At 39.1% G+C, this 23,434-nt stretch overlaps 1 protein-coding gene and 1 long non-coding RNA gene across 3 annotated transcripts in view; one reads left to right on the top strand and one right to left on the bottom strand.

Annotated features, from left to right (window-relative positions):
- Window positions 1-14,920, top strand: part of LOC109386355 (uncharacterized) — a 41,114-nt gene extending 26,194 nt beyond the window's left edge. The window contains exons 3-4 of the long non-coding RNA XR_002124780.1: window positions 6,895-6,954; window positions 11,813-14,920. This is a non-coding gene — a long non-coding RNA (uncharacterized LOC109386355). The remainder of the gene's footprint in view (window positions 1-6,894; window positions 6,955-11,812) is intronic.
- The window catches only part of MRPL48 (mitochondrial ribosomal protein L48), a 49,551-nt gene that overhangs the window by 21,132 nt on the left and 4,985 nt on the right, over window positions 1-23,434 (bottom strand). For both annotated transcript variants that reach the window (XM_019649424.1, XM_019649423.1), the window contains exons 2-4: window positions 19,402-19,454; window positions 16,741-16,778; window positions 6,503-6,591 (exon numbers count right to left, since the gene is read on the bottom strand). In XM_019649424.1, coding sequence (XP_019504969.1) covers window positions 6,503-6,591; window positions 16,741-16,778; window positions 19,402-19,454 — 180 coding nt within the window. The remainder of the gene's footprint in view (window positions 1-6,502; window positions 6,592-16,740; window positions 16,779-19,401; window positions 19,455-23,434) is intronic.

The following is a 23,434-nucleotide window of genomic DNA, read 5'->3' as shown; positions in this document are numbered from 1 at the left end:
CCAGCCTGAGACCCAGACAGGAAAACAATGGGAATCTGACTACTTACTGTTTTTTCTAGGTTCTAGGCTTAGTGATAAAAAGGAGGCCACAAGATGTCTTCTAACTTTTCCAGCCCAGTTCCCCAGGGCAGGGTAAAAGAGGGACTTGGGACAGAGCCTCTGCAAGCTGGCAGCTGAGAGCTTTCATTGTGTTGTTTCAAGCTGGAAGTGAGCCTGCAGTAGCTCCCACCACTATCCAGCACTACTGTGCTACCTACCCTGGGATAATGAATGGCACCATAAAAAAGCCTACACCCCTAACCAAAGGGAGCATTGCTCCCTTCAAGCAACTAAGGTCATCTGGAGCCAGCTGTTTGCAGATAGTGGGTTATGTTTGCCAGCTCTGATTTATAAAACCTCAGGGCAGTTTCAATAACCAAATTTCAGTTCAGCTCAATCAATATTTACTGTCCTCTGATGCCAGGCCCTGTGTTGCACACTGAGGGTGCAGAGAAAAATGAGACATAGCCTCTATTGTTAGAGAGCTCATGATCTAAAAGGGGAGATGGTCAGTTAGAGATCCGGTCAAAATGGTGGAGTAGGTAAATGCTGTGGTTACCTCCTTTCATGACCATATCAAAATTACAACTAAACTACAGAACACCTATCACTGAGAATCACCTGAAGTCTAGCTGAACCAAATCCCTAAACTACGGACATACAGAAGAAGCCACCTTGAGATTGGTAGGAGGGACAGAGATACAGAAAGGGCTGGTCCCACACCCGCATGTGATCATTAGAAATTGGGAGGGTATCTTGGCTGCAGAGGTTTCCCCTGGAGGAGCAAGGGGGTCCCAGCCCCATACCCAGCTCTCCAGCCCAGGGTTTCAGTGCCAGGGAGAGAAATCCCCATAACTTATGGCCGTTAAAACCAGAGGAGATTGTGGCTGAGTGAGACTAGGGCAGCTGCAATCCCAGGCTCTCCTCTTAGAGAGCCCTCAGGATTTACTCGCTGACAGACTTGATCTGAGCTCCAGCACTGGTTCAGCAGCTTGAAAGGCACCAGGGACTACAGGGAGGAACTGAATTGTCTAGCTTTAGGGCAAGGGCTGGAGGAACAGCATTCTCCCAGAGGGTAGGAGCTAGCAGAGGCCATTGTTTCCTTGTTGAGCCTTCCCCTCCTGCCATGCAGATGCAGGAGGGAGCCATATCTGAGTATCCATCAACCTGGCTAACACCATTTATTGGCCCTGATTCCCTGAGACCCACCCAACTTTCAGGCCCACACAAGCCGCTTCCAGAGGCTTTACCATACAAACGGCCTATCCTAAAATCTCTCAAAGGTTCACAAAACCCAAACAAGCATCATCTGGCTTTGGCATGTCCTGTACCTCTGGCTAAGCAACCCTAAGCCCAGCAATAGCAACAGCCAGCCTCAGTTTATGGTTTGGCCCCTTGAGGCACCTCCAATGGCCCAGCATGAGCAGTGGCCATCTGTGGTTTACTTTGTAGCTCATGCCAGGTGGCCCAGGGCAGGGCACAGGCTGCAGCTGAATTTGGCCCCTCCCAGGAGGCCTTGGGTCTAACATGCCTAGTGGCCAGGTTCGGACCCAGTATGAGCATAACCCATCCACTTCTGGGACGACACATCCAAAGGACAGACTGGGCAGGCACCAAAGACCTGCTGAAGTGAATCCTGCTCCTTAGGGTCAGCCCCTGAACAATAGCTCCTCCACAGTAGTCACCCAGTCCTCACAACCAATCACCCTGAGGGTCAATCCCTTCTATAGACATGCAAACAGCAACTAAGGCTCAACTACAACAAGAGGGCGCACACAACCCACACAAGAGACACACCTGGAGTGCACAGCCCACGTGACCAAGATGACTGCGCCACTGAGCCCCACAGGACACCTACTACATAAGGCCACTCTACTAAGACTGGGAGACATAGCAGCTATACCTAACACATAGAAACAAACACAGGGAGGCAGCCAAAATGCAGAGACAAAGAAACATGTCCCAAATGACAGAACAGAACAAAGCTCCAGAAAAGGAACTAAACAAAATGGAGACAAGCAATCAACCAGATGCAGAGTTCAAAACACTGGTTATAAGAATGCTCAGTGATCTCTGGGAGAACTTCAACAAAGAGATAGGAAACATAAAAAAGAACCAGTCAGAAATAAAGAATACAATAACTAAAATGGAGAAAACATTAGAGAGAATCAACAGATTAGATGAAGCAGAGGATCAAATGAACTATTAGACAATAAGGTAATAGAAAACTCCATATCAAAACAGCAAAAAGAAAAAAAGAATCCCCAAAAATGAGGATAGTTTAAGGGGCCTCTGGGACAACATCAAGTGTACCAACATTTGCATTATAGGGATACCAGAAGGAAAAGAGAGAGAGCAAGAAATTGAAAACCCACTTAAAGAAATAATGACAGAAAACTTCCCTAACCTGGTGAAGGAAATAGACATACAAGCCCAGACAGCACAGAGTGCCAAACATGATGAACTCAAATGGGCCCACACCAAGACACATCATAATTAAAATGCAAAAGGTTAAAGACGAGGAATTTTAAAAGCAGCAAGAGAAAGGCAGTTAACCTACAAGGGATCTCCTGTAAGACTGTCAGCTCATTTCTCAACAGAAACTTTGCAGGCCAAAAAGGATTGTCACAAAATATTCAAAGTGATGAAAAACAAGGACCTACAACCAAGATTACTCTACCCAGCAGAGCTACAACTAGACTCAAAGGACAGATAAAGAACTTTCCAGATAAGAAAAAGCTAAAAGAGTTCATTAACACCAAACTAGAATTACAAAAAAAATCTTAGAGGGACTTCTTTAAGACAAAAACAAAAAAAAAAAAAAAAAAGATAAGGTGGATGGATAAGAAAACGAGACCCTTACATATGCTACCTACAGGAGACTCACTTCAGATCAAAAGGCATACACAGACTGAAAGTGAAGGAATGGAAAAAGACATTTCATGAAAATGAAAAAAAGCTGGAGTAGCAATACTTATATCAGACAAAATAGACTTGAAAACAAAGGCTATAACAAGAGACAAAGAAGGATCCAGTAATCCCACTTCTGGATATTAATCCAAAAAACCCCAAAATGCTACTTTGAGGGGACCTGTGCATCCATATATATATTCATTGCAGCACTGTTTACAATGGCCAAGATGTGGAGGCAGCCTGGGTATCCATCAATGGATTAATGGATTAAAGAGGTCTAACAATTAAGTTCGAGAACTTGTTGCAATGATGTTGCTAACCTTTTTTGATATCAGAGGGATTATTCATTTTGAATTTGTACCAACTGGACAACCAGTTAACCAGTTTTACTTTTTGGAAGTGCTGAAAAGGCTATGTGAAAAAGTTAGACAACCTGAACTTTCTGCCAACAATTCATAGCTCTTGCATCACGACAATGCACCAGCTCACATGACACTGCGTGTGAGGGAGTTTTTAGCCAGTAAACAAATAACTGTATTGGAACACCCTCCCTACTCACCCGATCAGGCCCCCAATGACTTCTTTCTTTACCTGAAGATAAAGGCAATATTGAAAGGAAGATATTTTGATGACATTCAGGACATCAAGGGTAATATGATGACAGCTCTGATGGCCGTTCCAGAAAAAGAATTCTAAAATTGCTTTGAAGGGTGAACTAGGCGCTGGCATTGGTGCATAGCTTCCCAAGGGGAGTACTTTGAAGGTGATTGTAGTGATACTCAGCAATGAGGTATATAGCACTTTTTCTATGATGAGTTCATGAACTTAATTGCCTGGCCTCATATATACAATGAAATATTGCTCAGCCATGGAAGGGAATGGGTTATTGCCATCTGAAGTGGCATGGATGGACCTGGAGGATATTGTGCTGAGTGAAGTGTCAGACAGAGAAAGACAGATGCAATGTGATTTCATTTTTATGTGGAATCTAAAGAATGAAATAAACAAAGCAGACAAACTCATAGATAACAGAGAACATTTTGATGGTTGCCAGACAGGAAGGGGGATGGGTGCTGGTGAAAAGGGGGAAAGGATTAAGAAGTACAAATTGGCTGTTACAAAGTAGTCATGGGAATGTAGGGTATAGTATAAGGAATATAGTCAATAATATTGTAATAATTATGGATAGTGTCAGATGGGTACTAGATTTATTGGGGTGATAGATGGGAGGGGGGTTGGAGACGGGAAAAAAGTGAAGGTATTAACAAGTACAAATTGATAGTTACAAAATAGTCATGGGATGTAAAACATGGGGAATATAGTCAATAATACGGTAATAACTATGTATAGTGCGAGGTGGTTTACTAGACTAGTCAGAGGGATGTACTGCATAAAGAATATTCGTATAGCCAATAATACTGTGATAGCATGGTACAGTGTCAGATGGTTGCTGGACTTATGGTGATCACTTCTTTAGGTATATAAATGTTGAATAATCACTGTGTACACCTGAAACTAACATAATGTTGTATGTTAGCTATTTTTAATAAAAATCTTAAATAAATAAGTAAAAGGAGAGATGGTCATCAAAACAGATGGTTAAAACAGAGCAATAAATCTTAGGACAGAGGAAGCACAAGAAACTCTAGCAGCTCATGGTAGGACAAGCAACCCAATGCAGGAAATCCAGGAAGGTTTCTCAGAAGGGGAGATTCTTTTTTTTTTCCTCCTCATCACGATTCCTCACTGGAATTTAAGGGTTGAGAATGTACTAGCCAAGTAAAAAACGGGAGAAGGTCTTCCAGACAACAGCATGTGAGAGGCCTTGAAACAGTATGGCGATATGGAAGAAAAGCGAGAGACTCGAGGCAGTTAAAGCATGGTATCCATGAGATAGGAGAAGAGGCTAGAGAGAAAGATGGTGCTAGATGGTGTTAAATATGGCATTAAACTTCCTTTTATACCAAGCTAAGGAGCAGGTCGAAGCGTGGCACATGCAGAAAATTATCTTAAGAGGGAGGATCCCAAAACATTAAAAACAAAAAAATACTCCCAAAACACACACCCAAACAAAACAAATTTCATTTCCTGCTAATTTATGTGGAACTTTAGAAGATGGATATCCTAAAATAAAACAACTCCAACAACTGTTCTAAGGTGACACAACTCAGAAAGGGTGTAAACCACTTCTTCTGAATTTTAATAGCACTTTATATCTTCCTTTGAGTACTTGTCACTTTTTGCTAATCATTTGTGTCTTATCTGTAATGGTTACCAGCTCCTTCTGAGCATAAACCAGGTCTTGATCATTCATCCTACAACATTTTATTGCAACCCAGTCTGAATAGGCAAGGCGCCTCAATAGTGCCTAGCACACAGTAGATGTTAGATAAATATTACATAGTATCGTGGAGTTATGTGATATCACAGCTGAAAAACTCTTTAAAGATATTCTAATCCACAGTTTCTCAACCTTTTTTAAAGAATCTGAAAAACGCTGTGGACTGTCTTCCCCCCAAAATTCACAGATAGAAAAACATTTTACATAAAATTTCAGGGCCCACGATGCCCAGAGGGTTAGTAAAGTTAACTTATCCAAAGTCACAAAGGTAGTAAGTGGCAGAACCAAGCCTAGAACACAAGTTTCCTGGTTCCCAATTCAGTACTCTTCCCACTGCAAATGGACAACTTGAGTTGGGTTGTTTCCTGCTGGGAGACTGCCCAATACAGGTCTCAGACATGGCAATGTTCCTCTCGTGAAATTCCCTGATAAAAGGATGATGCTCAGGAGAACACGGCAAGTTTAGGGGATTCTGAGGCCCAAGTACAATGGTATTGAACTTCTGCCAAGGAGAGGCAATGAGAGATGTGCATGGTTACGTGGGAGCATTAAAATAAGCCAAAGAACCAAAAGTGATATTGAAGATTCCCCGAGTGCAACAGCAAACTCTTTACTGTTTACCGGAAGTGATAGAATCATGCCTCAAAGCCAGAAGTGACTTTCAGGCCAGTGTTGTGTTCACCTCACCAGAAAATTCTTTGCATGTCCACAAAAACCTAACCACCATAGGAGCAACCCTGCAGCTGGGGCCACTGAAATAGGCTGAATAATCTTATAATGCTTAGAACTAACTCCCAGTTATCTGTGACAATGGATTCAAGGAACACATACATATTTTAAGTCTGCAAATACTATATAAAACTCAGTTATTTGGCTGAAAGTGTCAATTCACCTCTACTTTCCACAAACCATTCACTCAACTAAACTGAATGTATCATTTCCATTGTAAACTAAGTACTAAAAAGATATCACAAGTAATAGCAGCAAATTATGTGCTTTTCACTGTGATAACCTGGTCTAGGGACAAGACTAGGAGCTGGCAGGAACATCTCCACTCTGGATAATATCCAAACTAAGTAACTGGAGAGGACCAAGGGATGACCCCTCTCCTTTCCAGCTCCATTACTATCCAACCTATGCAGATCTGATCTTCTGGTATTTGTAAAAGCTGCACACCCTCCTTTTTTAAAGGACCCCTGTCCCCTTTACCTCTTGTACTTTAACTAGATGCTTGTATCTTCCAATGCCATGGGTGGGCTTTGTCTTGTAGTGCCGGCTGGTACTCAGTATGATGCCACCTAAAAGAGACAAAATAAGACAAACTGTTTCAGAGCTCCTCCAGGGACAGACAAATTCTCCACTGCAAGACTGGTCAGATTTGGGGGCAGCAGGCCTCTTGTTTGTTTAAAGAACCAGACCTATTTTTTGATCCTGGGCTGACTCCCAGTTTACCCCCCTTTTCTCTCCTTTGGCCCCTGGAACAATCCCCACCACCCATCTTTCTTTGAGAATTCTCTCCTGCTAAAGCCACTCTACTCATGGATGGTAGAGGGACAAAATACATTCTCATGGGGTTCTCGTTTTCTCTTGTCCCTCAACAGGTAATAATCCTTCTGAAGTTTTCTACTGCACAGTATATACACAGTGGCAAATATAACCAGGTAAGAGACAATCACCGATTTACACGAAGTTTTAAAAACCATCTAATGTGATTTATTTGTGCTGATACAGAACAATCTCTAACACACATTAATTGAATAACAATAAAAACAGAAACCTAAGGTACAGACAGTGTATATGTATACTACTTCTAAGTATAAAATGGGATCTCCATATTACAAGTACATATTCATTACAATAGGCCCAGAGATGCACCACCCAGATCCCCCTTTAAGGAAGGACTTGCAATATGTACATATTCTCCTTTAATCCTCATTATTTTTATCCTCATTTACAAATAAAGAAACTACAGCTCAAAAAATAATGGTGAGTGGGGCAAGTAAAATCCAGCAAGTAAAAGACAGATTACAATTTAAACCCAGGCTTATTTGGCTAAACAGCCTGTGCTCATCTGATCTTTCCTAATTCAGATCTCAGTTCCTTATCTCTACCCTTTCACTGGAACCAGCCCTACACAGTTCTGCTATGTCTGTCTGTCTCTCTTGCTCGCTGTCCATCTTCTGCAAAAGTACTAGTCCTAGGTTCTGCTCCCTTTCCTCCCAGCTCCCATGGTCCTACCCTCATCTCCACAGGGTCATCACTCGATGGGGGGCTAAATGCAACATGGTGTGGAAAAGTCTAATGACATCAAGAGGGATGTTGCATAAGCCTCTCTCTTCTAAAACGGGCTTCCAATTCCAAGCAATTCTGCTCTGTGCCAGGCCAATCAGAGATCGGCTTCAGAGTCAATCCTGCATTTACAACCCATACTATTTCACCCGGACAACGCTGGATGACTTACATTCATCCACAGTTACTATTACATGCCAACAACTGTATAAACACTAGGACAGAGATGACTAAATATGCTACTTTCCCCAGACACTCAGTGTGTACCTGGGAAAGATGATGGGAATGCAGAGAGTTTCCTTATGGTGTATAAAATACTTTGATGGAGATGAAAAGCAAGGTAGTGAGTGCCTAAAGGAAGGAACAACTAATTCTGCCTTGGGGAGTGGGCAGAGATTCCCAAAGAGCACCGAACATAACTGAGGTGTGTTCTTGGCCACTGTCCCAATTCTGCCTCTCTGAATCTGAGACCTTTGACCTTTTGAGCCTTCAGGTTCCAACTCTGAAACTTGGGGCCTCACCCAAGGAGCTGATATTCAAATTGTACTGATGGTTCTATAATCACCCTCATACCAGAGCCTTGCAAACTAATTTTATTATAACCTCAAAATAGGAGAGGCAATGAGAAATGTGCATGGTTACATGGGAGCATTCAGATAAGCCAAAGAACCAAAAGTGATGTTGAAGACTGCCTGAGTAGAACAGCAAAATCTTCTGTTGCTATCCTAAAAAACACGGAACTCTCCAAAGCACGTTCATTCATTCAACAGTTATTTATTATTACCCATCAGGGTAGCTACAACCACGTGAATGGCACACACTAAAGTTGTGCAGTGTATGAACAACCCAATATCCATGGCAGGACTGACTGGTACCACACAGCACCCTAGAAGCTGGGGCTAGAACAATGGAAAAAGTGCTCACAATACAGAACCTATGATCTAGTGGGGAGACAGTAATACCAATGCTGTCTCTATCCACAGAGCCCCTTCATGGGTTCTTTGAGAGATCTTTAAAGTCAGAAATTTCAGAATTGAACATAATGATATTCGGAAAAGAAGAGCAGGGAGCAGTGCTTTGTTCCTACCTTCACCCATCATACTCTCTGTGGGCTCTGGGTACCATCCCAGCTGCTCTCTCCAAGGTGTGGGCCTGATTGTAGGGGCCATCTTTTTCTTACTGATTAGGGCTTTATACATGAGAAGGGGCACTGAGAGTGGACTTGAGGTGTTGGGAAAGGATTCTTAGAGCAGGTGGCTTTTAAGTAAAACTTAAAGGATGACTGAGTTAGTGAGGAGAGAACACGGTATGGGGAGGGAAAGAGTCAGAGAATTTCAAGGCACAGCATGAGGAGCAGGGTGGCAAGAGATAGGTTTACAAAAACAGGCAAAGCTTAGGAAGGGCTTAGTTGCTGAGTACTTAGGATGTGCCAGGCACTGTACAAAGAGTTGGGGATATAAAAGTGGACAAGGCCAACAAAACTCTGGTTATGGAGCTGACAGTCTAGTGGGAGGAAGGAGTCATTAACGGACTAGTCACAAAATAAATATAAAATTACAAATCATAAATAATAAAAAGGAAAAGCACAAAGCGCTATGGCAATACAATCAGTGGATCTATTTTAGATTGGAATATCAGGGAAGGCCTCTCTGAGAAAATGGCATGTGAACTGAGACCAGAATTCAGGAGGAAATGGTGAGTGTGGTTATCCCCGGGGGTGGGGGGTGGGGCAGTGGCTAAAAGGCAGGAGAAGAGGAAGACTTATGTTTATTTTATACTCTTTCATATTTTTAAAAACTTGTTCCATGTGTATGTATTATTTATTAAAAAATAAATAATTAGGGCCGGCCGAGTGGCTCAGTTGGTTAAGAGCTCGCTCAAGAGTTTGAGCTCTGAGCAACAGTGGTTTGATTCCTGGCCTGAGATGAGCAGCCGCTGAGCTGCCAACAGGTGGCAGGATGGCTCAGCTTAAATACATACATACATACATACATACATACATACATACATACATACATACATAAATAAATAAATAAAGTAAATTCAGACCTGAAAGGCAAATAGGAGTTTATTAGGTAAAAAGACAGAGGATGAATGTTCCAGGCAGAAGGAATAGCTGTGCAAAGGCCCCAGTGTAGAACAGAGCTTGGCACATTCAAGGAACAACAGCAGGGCTTTCAGTGTGGCTGGCACAGTGAGAGGGATACAGAGTGTACCAGAGACTAGAGCAGTGGGCAGAACACACAACACTGGGCCTTGTGAAGGGTTTGGATTTCAGGCTGGACAGCCATGAGCAGGGAAGTTACAATATATGTCTGATATGTCTTAAAAGGGTCACTTTGGTTGTTGTATGGAAAAGGGGGTGGGGAGAAGGAGTATGATGGAATGGTTAGGAGATTCGAGTGGAAGCCTTGGCTAAGTTGGTGGTGGTGATCTCACTGTAGCCACATCCCCTTCTCTATTCCTTCTTCTAGACTCTAGAATATAGAGCTAATCCTTCTAAAAGACAGGCTTAACCATATTCATTAATTCAACCATTTGTTCATTGCACACACACAATTTAAAAAGTACTTACTACGTGCAAGGCACTACACCAGTCACTACAGACACACCAATGAACGAAACAGGGATGGTCTTTGTCATATTTGAAAATGTCTGATGGTTTTCCACTGCCCAAAGTTCCCACTCCTTAGGTAAGTAATTAAGAACCTTGATTTTATAATCTAGTTCCAACTATATCATCTCCTAATTCTTACTCTCCTCCAGGCCTTTGAAAAGTTGCTCCTCAGTCATAGAGATGCACTTGCCATTCTGTATAAACCATACAGTTTTCATGCCTCTGTGCCATGCTGGGCAGTCCCTCCTGCTGGGACCGCACCTATCTGACGGTTGAAATCCTACACAGCCTCCAGGGCCAGCTCAAATGTCACCGTCTTTGGAAAACTCTTCTGCTGCCCTAAACATACAAAAATCACAGATTTTACTTCATGGCTACAGATCTCCCATGCCTTCATTATATAGAAAAACCTTTTGTGTAAATAAAAAACTCAGATACCAATCGCCATTTAAGTACACAGAAACTCAATAACCCACCAGTGGTTTCAAACAGCAGAACTGAAAGTGACCTTTGAGATGATGACACGTCTCAGGTGACAGTGCCACAGATGCTTGCCTCAGCCTCTCCCCTGCTGGAATTCCTTGGCAAGGAGGCATTTTCAAATTCAGTTTGGGGCAATTCCCATAATTAGATCAGCTGGTTAACTAAGAAGCTGATTGAAATTACTGTTAAATTAACCATTTCCCCCTTAAATGAAAGGTTTTGGTCAAATTATCAGTGGTTAAACTGCTTAATTAGCTAGTTGTTTTAATTATAAAATTTACAAGTTTGGAAGCCTCTGATTTTTAATAAGTTCAACTGAATTTTCCCCCTGCTCTGTGTCATTAAGCTGGGTTTCCTGCTGTCATATTAACATTGCAGCCTCCTGAGAGAAAAGGCAACTCTTTTCAGTGAAGAAGACACAAAACCCCAGGATTTCCAAAGGAGGCTTTGAAAATCTTTCAATTAGCACGACTGTACGATGTAATCACGTACTGACTTTTTCCACATCACACCCCTTCTTTTATATATGCCAGAGCCAACTGTTTTTCAATGTCCTTGTTTACTAAACTGAGTACTAAACCATCAATCCAGGATGGGGGTAAACAACTTCACTTTAATTATTCCTCCTTCAAAGAAAACACTGGGGTAGCCCCAGCCAAGGATTAATTACAGGGTATTCTATCCATTCAACAGACTGCAAGTCCCTGATACACCCCAGCACCTGGCAAATAGTAAAAATAGTATGTGCTCAGAAAATGTATATATGTACATACATATGTATAAACATATAAATGTGTGTGTGTGGGCATATATATATATATATATATATATATATATATATATATACACACACACACACACACGTGTGTGTGTGTGTGTGTGTGTGTATCCTCCAGATAGTTTACCAAGACAGTCTGCAATGATTTGGCCCTGGCAGCTACCCACTTTTTTCAAAATCTCTTCAAACTTTTTTAGTTTTTCTTATTACACTGAACTACTTGAACTGGAATATACTATGTTTTTCTAACTCCACCTTTTTGCTCATGCAGAGGACTCATTTAACCTTCATTTAACCTCTTTAGACCTCTTTATAAATATTTACTTCTACCTCTCTATGTATTTTAAATCAGGAAGAAAAAGATGGCCCCTACAATCAGGCCCACACCTTGGAGAGAGCAGCTGGGATGGTACCCAGAGCCCACAGAGCGTATGATGGGTGAAGGTAGGAACAAGGCACTGCTCCCTGCTCTTCTGAATATCATTATAATTTAATTTTGAAATTTGTGACCTTAAAGATCTCTCAAAGAACCCATGAAAAATGCCAACAAAGCTGTGTCTTTTCAGGTAGATGAGTTACTCTGGGCCTTGGAGCCCTCTAGACACTGGGATTCCCTGATGACAATTGAAAAATGGGCAAAGGAAAAGATAAGTGGCCAGTAAAGTATGAAAATATGTTCAAGCAACTAGTAATCAAAGACATGCAAATTACAAATACAAGGGATGACATTTTTAAACTTATAATGTAAGCAAATATTAAAAAATAATAACATTCAATGTTGATGAGTGTATAAAAATACCAAATACCAAAGAAGTATAAAATGATTCAGTCTTTCTGGAGAACAGTTTGGGAATACACATCAATAGCTTTAAAAATGTGCTTTAAAAAATAGCTTCAAAAATTTCCTGTGACCTAACAGTTCGACTTTTAGAACCGTATCTTAAGTAAATAATCAGACAATAGCACAAATACTAATAATGTATAAGGATGTTCATCACGGTGTTGTTTACATTGGAAATCCTTGGAGACAAATTCCTCCAAATAGTTAACTGTTTGAGTAAATTATGTTATTATTCCTGACCTTTCTCTTCAAAAGGATCCGTATTGGATCTTTCTCAACAGCATTTAACATGCCCTATTTGATCCCAGCTTTAAAATAAAAACAAAACAAAACAAACAAAAAGCCTCAGAATTAGGCAGCTATCAAATACTAAAATATACTGTGAAACTATAACCACTAGTGTTAAAACAGCTTGGTACTGGCATCAAATATTCAGACAGATCACTGAAACAAAACAAAGTTAAAATAAACCTGGGGGTGTTATGGAAATTTAGTATATGATAAAGGTGATAATCTCAAACCTATGGGGAAAAGATGGATGTTTAATAAGTGTTGAAACAAAATGACTACCCATTTGGAGGGAAAAATGTATCCCTACCCACTTCTAATTCCAGATGGACCACATATTTAAAGGAAAAAAAAAATACCAGAAGATAACATGAAGGATTTTAAAAAAATAATCTTGGAGTACAGAAGATGTTTCTAAGCATGAAAAAAATATATAGAAATCAAAGATTAATAAACTTAGCTATGTAAAAAGTTAAAACTTCTATTTAACAAAAAATGCACAGTCAAGGGACAGATGACTGGAAATACAAAGCATACATGAAAAGAAAGTGCTAATTTCCTTAGGATAGAAAAACTACATAAAAAGTTCTTACAATTAAGAATGAAAAAGCAAACAATCCAGTGGAAAATGAACAAAAAATAGAAACAGGCAGTTCATAAGGAAAGAAATACAAATGGCTAATAAAAACTTTAAAAAGATGACAAACTCAAGTAATGTAAATTACAGGGAAGCAATTTTTCACTAGCAAAAAAATAAGATGTTTTCTAAAACCCAGTTTTGCCAGCAAATAGAAATGTAAATTAATACAACTTCTCTGAAGGTCTATCAGATGATCCTTACCAAAATTTTCAATTCATAATCCATTGACTCAGCAATTTCAATTCCAGGAATTTATCTTACAAATATACAGGAACAAGTTTACAAAGATGTATAAAAAGGTTCCTGCAACATTATTTGAAATAGCAAAAACAAAAAACAACCCAAATGCCCAGCATTAAGATACAGTCATACACACACAAATATATATATGTCCATATGTACAAAAAATTTTCTTGAAAAACATACAAGGAATTGCTATTAGTGGATACACCTGGAGTAAGACTGAGAAATAGAAAAAAATTCAACTTTTTATCATACATCTTTTTGTACAGTTTATATAGACTTTTACCATATGCATCCATATGAATGCATTTAAGATTTCTTTAACAGTTGATAATTTTAATACTAATTAAAAAAAAACTTCCTCAGAATACACAGCAGTTCAAAATGAACTTTGTCTCTGGTTGAGGGTTAAAGGATGAAACCACAGCTAGGGAATAAGACGATTTGAGCATAATCCCTTCCTTTTTAATACAAAAAAAAAAAATCTGACAAAATGTTAATAACTGCCAAACCTGGATTTGACATATTATCTTTTTTGCTTTTCTACTTTTTTATATCTCTCAAAATAAAAAGTGTAATTAAAAGAGAAATAACCATTAAAAAAAGAAAAACTTTCCTGGATCCCACATCCCTCTCCATCTCCTGCCAACCTTCTTTCCTCCCATTAACAGTCAAACTTCACAAAAACATTGTCTATAATAGCTTTCCCTATCTCCTGAACTCCTATTCACTTGTGAACCCACAGTTGACTTCCACAACTGATCTACCCCACCTACCCAGACACTGCTCTTACTAAGGTCACCAGATAAGCTCTTTGTTGCTAAAGCCAAAGATATTGTTGATATCTTTCATGATCTTTCAGCAGCACACAGTTGAAACTCTAATCTGGTTGACCACTCGTTCTTTCTTGAAACACTCTCATTTTGGCTGCCATGAAACTAGACTACCTGCTTTTCTCGCACCATTTTGGCCTCCCATTTTCCAGTTCTTTCACCCTCTACCCAATTTTCTAACGTTGAAGTTCCTCGGGGCCTGATCCTTGTGCTTCTTCTCTAGTTGTTCTCCTCAGGTGATCTCATTTAGTCCCATGACATCAATTGACATGGACAACATGATGGCTTTCAAATTTACAGTTTCAACCCAAACCTATATTTTGAACTCAAGATCAGTGTATCCAATGGGCTAATTAATATATCCTCCTCACAAGCACTCAAGTTAACATGTTCAAAATTAGACTCAAAATCTTCCCTTCCAAATTGTTTCTTTTAAGGCAGTACATTCAAAATAATTATATAAATATTTATTTATCTATTATAGTAGAAACATGTTAATCATAGACTAAGTGGGGGGAAAAGGAAATTATAAAGCATTATATATCATTTGTTCCTATTACTGCAAGACAAAAAGATATATATAGATATCTTTATATATATATGTGTGTGTGTGTGTGTGTATACATATATATATATATTTAGATATCTAGATCTATCGCTATATATCTATCTAGATATCTATATCTATTTATCTACCTATTTCTATCTTTATCTGTGTGTATATGTGTGGAGACATATATATGGAGAGAGAGAGAGAAACCTGGTAGGATATACACCAAAACGTTAAGCAGTAATCTCTGGATGGTAGGATTACAGGTGATTTTTATTTTCTTCATCTTCTTCATGTGTGTGTGTGTGTTTATTTTCCATATTCTCTAAAATGGATGTTTTTCACTTTTATAATGAGACACTTATTCTTAGTTATTTTTTTAAATCTCCTGATAGGATGCAATATGAAGTTCAGAGCATCAGTTATGAAGTTTTCTTGCTAAAATTGTTTCACTTAAATCTAGTCAAGCTTTTGGATCAAACTTTCAATTTGTAGGAAGAGGACAGAATACCATGTTATACAACACCGTGAGAAAATAATCAAGACAAATCAAGAAGGGAGGACATTCCATAAGACAAATAGTCTGACCTAATCAAAAAGTCACTGTTGTAGAAAAAAAAAGTAGTAGACCTGTTCTAGATTAAAGGTGACATAACAGTGAAATACAAAGTGTGAAGCTTCACTGGCTCTTGGTCATAACACTCACAAAAATCATTTTGGGGACAACTGTGGAAATGGATGCAGTATTAGATGATATAGAGGCATTATTATTCGTTTTCTTGAGTGAGGTAATGGTTTCGTGGTTCTTTAACAGAATGTAGAGAATGTCTTTATTTCTAGAAATGCATGCTGAAGTATTTAAGTATGAGGTATCATGATGTCTGATAGAGACAGCAAAAGGTTAACAACAGTTGAATCTAAGTGGTGGGTACCACTTAGAATAAATGTTCATTGCATATTCTTGGGGAAAAAATTATTTCTTCCAAGACTGTAAGATTCCAAATGGTAAGGACTATATCCTCTTAATTTTTTTATCCCTAGCACCTAAAACGCATCCTGGTACAATAAATATTTGTTGAGAGAATGAATAAATAAAACAAAGCCCGTATTTTGAGCTACTGGGCTTTGGAGCTGGTAGAAATGGCAATTCTCTACATACTGAAGCCCTTTTCTGAAATAATTAACAGATATAAAACCTCTTATACTCTGCATGGCACCTATTAGGCACTTGTACATGTTAGTTCCCTAATTTACTTCCATCATTCCTTTGCCTCTGATACTCTTTAGACAAATGACTGATGTCATAAAAATTAAACCACTGCTTTGAAATTTCTCATGTAATAGACAAAGCAAAAATGGCAAGTAATTGGGTTGAAACAGAGATTAGAATTTATTGAGTTAGTCAGATCAAATGGACATTCATTTTGAACAAAATAGTATAAGAAACGCCCTAGCCTGGTAGATGATGGACATAAACGACAGGTCTGGACTAGTAGCAATAAGTAATAACAATAACAGCTGACTTTTTTGAGTACTTTATGTGTTTTATCTAATTGAATCTTCAGATAATTCCTTGTAGTTAGTACTGTAATTATCCTCATGACTTTGAAGTGAGGAAGTCAAGCTATGGAGAGGTAGCCAAAGGTCACAGGCTAGGTGGTAGAGTTGGTAGAGTTGGTAGAGTTGGAATCCAAACTATAATAACTACAGAGCTCTTACTTTTAACCGCTACTTTATGTTCTCGCCCACAGTCTTATTCCACGTGCGGGGTAGGAATTGGTCCCAGCACTCTTCTCAAAGATATGTTAGGCATCCTTCTAGATAATACCACAGAGTGTTACAGTCACTTAACGCAGGCAGACTACATGAGGAAATAAACGCTTACCTACAGAACAGATGGGATTCTCTCCTGAAGTTTTGAGCCTAAAAAGAGGGAGAGAGTATGTTGAATACAGTTAGATACCCACGTTTTACTTGCACAGTTATAAAAGCTTGTATACTCTTCATTAAGGATAAGTCAATGCCAGATATTTCTTTATTCCCTCCATCCCTCCTTTCCACATTTTTAAGTACCTAATATATTCCAGACAATGTACTAGGTCTTGGAATGCAAAAATAAGAAAATGCCTCTACCTATGGTCTAGTTGGGAGAGAGGCACTGTATGTAAACAAATGTGAGCTGCAATATAGTGCAGATCCAGAACAAAAACATATAAGATTTGGTGGCACACAAAGAAAAGTGTGATCATTTCCACCAGGGAGGTGAAACTATTTGAGCTCAGCTTTAAAAATGAACTCAATTATTTCTCAATTATTTACCCTTATAGGTAAAGCATTCTAGGCAGAGGTATGAAAGTGGTATGTTTGGGAAACAGCAAGCAGCTGGACATGAGTGAAACTTAAGCAGCAGGGAAGGGAGCAGGGTGAAAAAGGTAAACAGGGACCAGGTTATGAACTGTGCTAAGGAGTTGGGAGTCTCCTGGCAGAATTTAAGCATAGGAGTGATAAGATCAAATTTAAGTTTTGGAAAGTTAACCCTGACAGCAAGTGAGAAATAAATAGGAAGACGTAAGACCGAGGCAAGAGAACCAGTGAGAGGGTTCTTGCAATAGCCTTGCATTATCAGAACATGCTCAGGGAAGATGGAGAGGAAGGGGCAGCAGTGAAGCCCAGACTGGATACAGAAGCCAGAGAACATGGAGGAGAATAATATGGCTGTTTGGCTGACTAGGTAATCAGAGTACTTTCATTTAGTTGGAATAAGTTGGGGACAAGCAGATCTGTGATTAAATGCTGACTCCATTATTTCCAAACTGTGACCTTAGGCAAGTTGTTTTATATCTCTATAATTTAATTATCTCATCTTTAAAATGCAGATAATAACAGTATAATCTCATGGGACTGAAAATCCATCTTAAACTCTCTGAGCCAGTTTCCTCTTTTGTAAAATGCTAATATTTATATCTGTCCTGTAGTGGTTTTTTGTGACAAATAGAGAGAACATGTAAAATGCCTAGCAAGGTGCGATTGTAAGTACATATTGATTACTTGACAGATTAATGATGAAAAATAGGTTAAGATGGAAAGGGAATAAAAGGAGAAAGGTTTCAATAAATGTAAAGGATTAAAGAAATCATCCATGCTCATGAGTGTCATGTGGTCCAGGAAGATATACAATTCATTGTTTATATCATGTGGCTGTCACACATAAGACACTCAGTGAATATCTACTGAATAGAGAAATAAATAAACTATCAAATCTCTTCATTACCATCTGAAAAACAGTGGGGAGGTGGCATAATTTATATGCAGAAGCGTGAAAAAAAAACTTGGGTTTGAATCCTAATCCAGCTCATAATTAGCTATGTCATCTTACAGCAATCGATTAACCATTCTGACCCTCAGTTATTGATGCATAAAATTGAGATAATGTCACCTGTTTCAGGTCACTATGATGATCTAGCTAGTCATTCATTAAACAAATATTTATTAAATACAGATAATGTGTCAGACACCGTTCGTGGCTTTAGGGATATGGCAGTAAACAAACTAGCAAAGTCCTTATCTATGTGATGCTTATATTCTAGTGGGCAGGGCGAAGAAGACAGACAATTTAAATATATATATATATATACACATACGTATATTTAAAATGTGTCAGTGTTGATACCTGCTATGAAGAAAAATAAAGCAAGGTGAGTGGGGAGAGATTGATGAAGGGGGTTTATTTTATATAGGGTTGTCAGGGAAGGCCTCTCTGATGAGAATAAAGTAAGAGAGCAAGCCATATGAATATCTGAGGGAAGAATGTGCAGAGATCTGGGGTGGGAGAGCACTTAGATCCTCAAGGAATATAAAGGGAGCTAAAGCTGAGTAAGTAGTAGTATATCATGAGGAAACAGATAATATAAAGACTTGTAAGTCATGGTGAGAATTGTAGATCTTATTTTGATTAAGATGGGAGAGTTCTGAAAGGGAAGTGACATGAGCTAACTTGATTTTAAAAGAATCACTCTGATATTAGTGTGAAGGATAGAAGACAAAAGTGAATGCAAGGATAGCAGTTAGAAGGTAGGATGATGGTAAAGAAGATAAAGAGCTGGTCCCTAGTAGATTAATGAAAACACAAAGTATGAGACCTGAAACTGGAGGTGAGAAATGGTTTGATTTTGTAATATTTCAAAAGTAGAGCCAACAGGATTTGTTAAAGAATAGGATGTACGAGCATTTGAAATCTTGCTCCCCCAGCATATATCATCAGTTTGGCTCAAATAAACTCATAAAAATGGAAAGGAAAAAAAAAAGAATTGGATGTAGAGTGAGAGAAATAAGTGTCAGGGATGACTCTCAGAATTTTGGCCTGAAAAACTAAATGAGTGGAGTTGTCATTTACTGAGAATGCGGAAAGAGCAAGACGGCAGGGGAGTTCATGCTTGAAATGCTTAGTAGACATGTAAATGGAGATGATGGAAGAAATATGCTGTGTGAACTATCTAGCAGAATGTAAACAGTAGCTATAGTCAACTATTGTTATTAATATCCTTACCTTAAGAGAGGAAAGGCTTGCTTCAAAATGATATCGTTCCTTAGACACAGCACCTACAGCAAAACACCCATATTAGGACAACTGTAAGCATTCATAGACTTCCAAGCACCTCTTCTCAAAGAGGCTAGAAACCCGTAGTACACAAACCAAAAGGACCCAAAGGCTCTTGGCTAGCAAAGAAGCTGTCCTTTAGTTAATACCAAACATGCAGGCAAACCAAGGTCATCTTTTTTCTTATTCCACCCACTAGAGAAAATGCTCAAAAAATAGGAGCCCCCCTCCAATGCTGCCTTTTATTTTAATCCTATTTCCCCTTTCCAATTTGATCTATTTTTTCTAATATCAACCAACAACTACTATTTTTCCGCCAAGCACAGGACTATGTGAGGGACTTTCTTAACACTTCGTTAATTCTTAAAACACTGCAAGGCAATTTTACAGGTGAGGCAACTGAGGCTCATAGAGGTTATATTCCAAGAAATTATAGCTAGGAAGTGGCTAAGAGGACTGTTTTACTTCAAAGGCTATGTCTCTATTACAGCACACTGTATCTCTCAATAATAACAACAGTGATACCAACATTAACAGAACAATAATAATGAGAGGAGGTAGTGCCAGTGGCAGCTTCCCTCCCTAAGATTCCTCCCTCTCCAGTTATTTCAGTCTCACCCTGTCCTGCTGGGCACCCACTCAAAAGATCAGTGGTATAGCTTTACTAAAGGAGTATTTAACATAAAGGAGATATTTTTATAAAGTAACTATATAATAAATACTAAATGTCCTTAAGGTCACATAATATAAAGAGAAAATCCTGTCCACTCTGAGTAACAATTTCAGTTCCTTCAACATGAGTGTGTTAAAAGACTTTTCAGCAAAAACAAAGTCTGAGAAACGGTCACAGCCAATAGGAGCCTAAGGAGACATGATGGCTAAATGTAATAAAATATCTTGAATGGGATTCTTTAACAGGAAAAGGACATTAAATAAAAGAAAGAAATATGAATAAAGTATGGACTTTAATATATCAATATTGGTTCATTAATTGTGAAAAATGTACCATTACTAATGTAAGATAATAAAAGGGAAGATTAGATGTGAGGTATATGGGAATTCTCTGTACTATCTCTGCAACTTTTCTGTAATTCTAAAACTATTCTAAAATAAAGTTTATTTAAAAAAAGATTATTATGTGCCAACTACTGTGCTGAATATTAAAGGGCCTATAAAAGCAAAATGTAACAACATGGATGAACATTGAAAACATTATGCTAAGTGAAAGAAGTCAGTCACAAAGGCCAAATATTATATGACTCCATTTATATGAAATACCGAGAATAGGCAAATCTATAGAGAAAGCAGATTAATGGTTGCCTAGGGCTGAGGGTCTAAGGAGCTGGGGATAACAACAAAGGGATATGGGGTTTCTTTTGGGGTGATAAAATTGTTCTAAAATTGATTGCAGTGATGGTTGCACAACTCTGAGTATAATAAAAGCCACTGAATTGTACACTTTAGATGGGTGAATTATATGGTACATGAGTTATATCTCAATAAAGCTGTTAGAAAATGTAATCACAATCCCTGTCCTATAGGAGTTTGAATGGCTAGAGATATGGACATACATTTGTTTTTTTGTTTGTTTGTTTTGGGTTTTTTTGGACAAACATTTGTATCAAACAACTAAGCTATACTGCAAGCATTATGTGATTAAGTCACAATAGGTGGTGCAAACGACAAGCACCCCTGGCAGGAAATCCAGGTGGAGATGGCCAGAAGAAGTTGTTAGTTTTTGGGGTGTTACAAACATTGCTGAGAATCTATCTGCTCAAAGTCATGAACCTTCTCTCTAAATACATATAGGCATGGATATACAAAAATTTGCATACTACTTCAAGAGAGTCACTAAAATTCTTAACATCATCCATAGACCACTATGCTAAACCAAGAGATCCTCAGGGGCAAAGGTCATGTTGTATTCCTCTCAGGCACATTGTAGACATTCAATCAGGTCTTATTTTGGTGAATAAATAAATGATCATTAAGAACTGACTGAGTGATAATCATTGGTATTATTTATTAAGCACATACATCTATTTTGTTTACTACCTAACATGTGTCTAAATCATAATTTCCTTATAGGATAAGTATTATTATCCCATTTTACAGATGAGAAAACTGAGATTAAGTAATTTACCCAAAGTCAAACAACTACAATCAGAACTAGCATAGGATATTAGGTTTCTCTGACTCCAAAGCAAATAATTTTCTCATTTTATACGCTCTCTCACATAAGTTAATGTGTTGGTACTTAGGAAATCAGGGAGTGAGGAATGATCAAATTTAGGAAAAGTCTCCCAAAGAATGTGAGGTCATGAAGATTGGGAAGGATATGAATAGATGGAAGGAAGGGCAAAGTACATAGATGATCCTAAACATCACAATTAAGTCAGATCTTAAAAGACAGTAAAGTATGTGGGCAATATACTTAAACTAATATTGGCCAATACAAAAGATAGAGCAGGCAACTATGAGCCCTAGGAGACAGGAACTCCAGTCAGCTCCCCCACCACTGGCCACCATACTGTGGACCTCGAGAAGGAAAATATCTGCAAAGGGCTCCTCGTGGTTAACTGGGCCCAGATTCCTAACCAGGGTCTAGCAGTTATTGCCAACAGATGTCTCTTACACACTCTGCATTTCAGGGAAAAGCCACAGACTGAGCTGCCAGCCTCCTGCACTGTGCCTGCTGGTCCAATCAACCCTTACAAGAGAGCTCCTGGTATTGTATTTCAACCAATGGCTGGGACCTGCCCCATCCAATCAGAACTGCACAGCTATATTCTCATTTGCATCTTTACTGACCAATCAGAGCAGCTCCATAATGACCAATCAGAATGTGCAATTCCAACAAATCTGGTCGGTGCTATTTGGACCAATTTAGACTGTAGGGATTTGGATTCCTCATTTGCATAAAAATGCACCAATCAGGGATGAGGCAGGGACTTTATATAAGCATGTCTCACCTTTGTCTCCATGGAGTGCACTTTTGGCTTCTACTGGAGGTTGAATTTCCCTGATTTGCAAACTGCTCATCGGAATAAAGTTTCTACCCCTTCACTGCACAACCCAAATTGGGGATTCCTGTCAGCATTGGATTGGTGGCAGCCACCTTTTTGCCAACAATACCTTATCTAATACTTCCCCTCTCTAGAGTTACAGCAGATGACTCTAAGGTTCCTCCAGGCCCAAGATCTATCAACCATGACAAACAACAGAAATCAGAGTAAATAGAATATATTCTTAAATGGGTTACTTCATACAGAAAAGATATTGGATGGGAAGATCTGGATGAGACTGATTTTTCCTCACTTTAATTGTTCAGATTTCTGAGTCTCTACAACAGCAAAGGATTTAATTATCTAAGAGCCAGGCTTAAAGGTTGAAAACTTTCTGGAAGACATTCAAATTGTGGTGTGAACACTCCCTTTCAGCTCTGGGTAATGTGCTTCCTCTCCCCTGCAATGCTTGGCATTATTTATCAGGACCAAAGTAATCTATTTTGGGAATGTATCCACAAATACCCCTCCTCCCAGTCAGCAAATGAAGAGCAGCTCCAGCTCTGAAGCCAATAAAAGAGCAGGGTGGTGATGCTAGTGAATGAATGAATGAGGACACAGCTGCTGCAATGAGTTACAAAAATACTTGTCCCATGAGCTCGGGAGCCAAGAATCGGGAAAGGACTGTACTGCTACCAAAGAACTGAAGTCACAAGGCAAAACCTATAATGGGTGAGGTGCTTCAGAGATCAGAGCCCCAGAGTAGATGGTGATAGCAGTGGGTCAGGGTAAGCAACTGAGGGCTGTTTTATGAAGATTAACAGAATATATTTGTATACTAACAAATATTATTTAAAATAGGACTGTTACTGGGGCCAGCCGAGTGGCACGATGGTTAAGAACTGGCTTGGGATGCCAGAGGGCCCAGGTTCGGATCCCACATATGAGGGCCAGTGACACTGCCCTCCACAGCTAAG

This window comes from Hipposideros armiger, unplaced genomic scaffold (genome assembly GCF_001890085.2).
Source record: "Hipposideros armiger isolate ML-2016 unplaced genomic scaffold, ASM189008v1 scaffold_132, whole genome shotgun sequence".
Taxonomy (NCBI): domain Eukaryota; kingdom Metazoa; phylum Chordata; class Mammalia; order Chiroptera; family Hipposideridae; genus Hipposideros; species Hipposideros armiger.
Note: the sequence above shows the minus strand (reverse complement) of the source record. Positions and strands in the feature narration are given on the sequence as shown.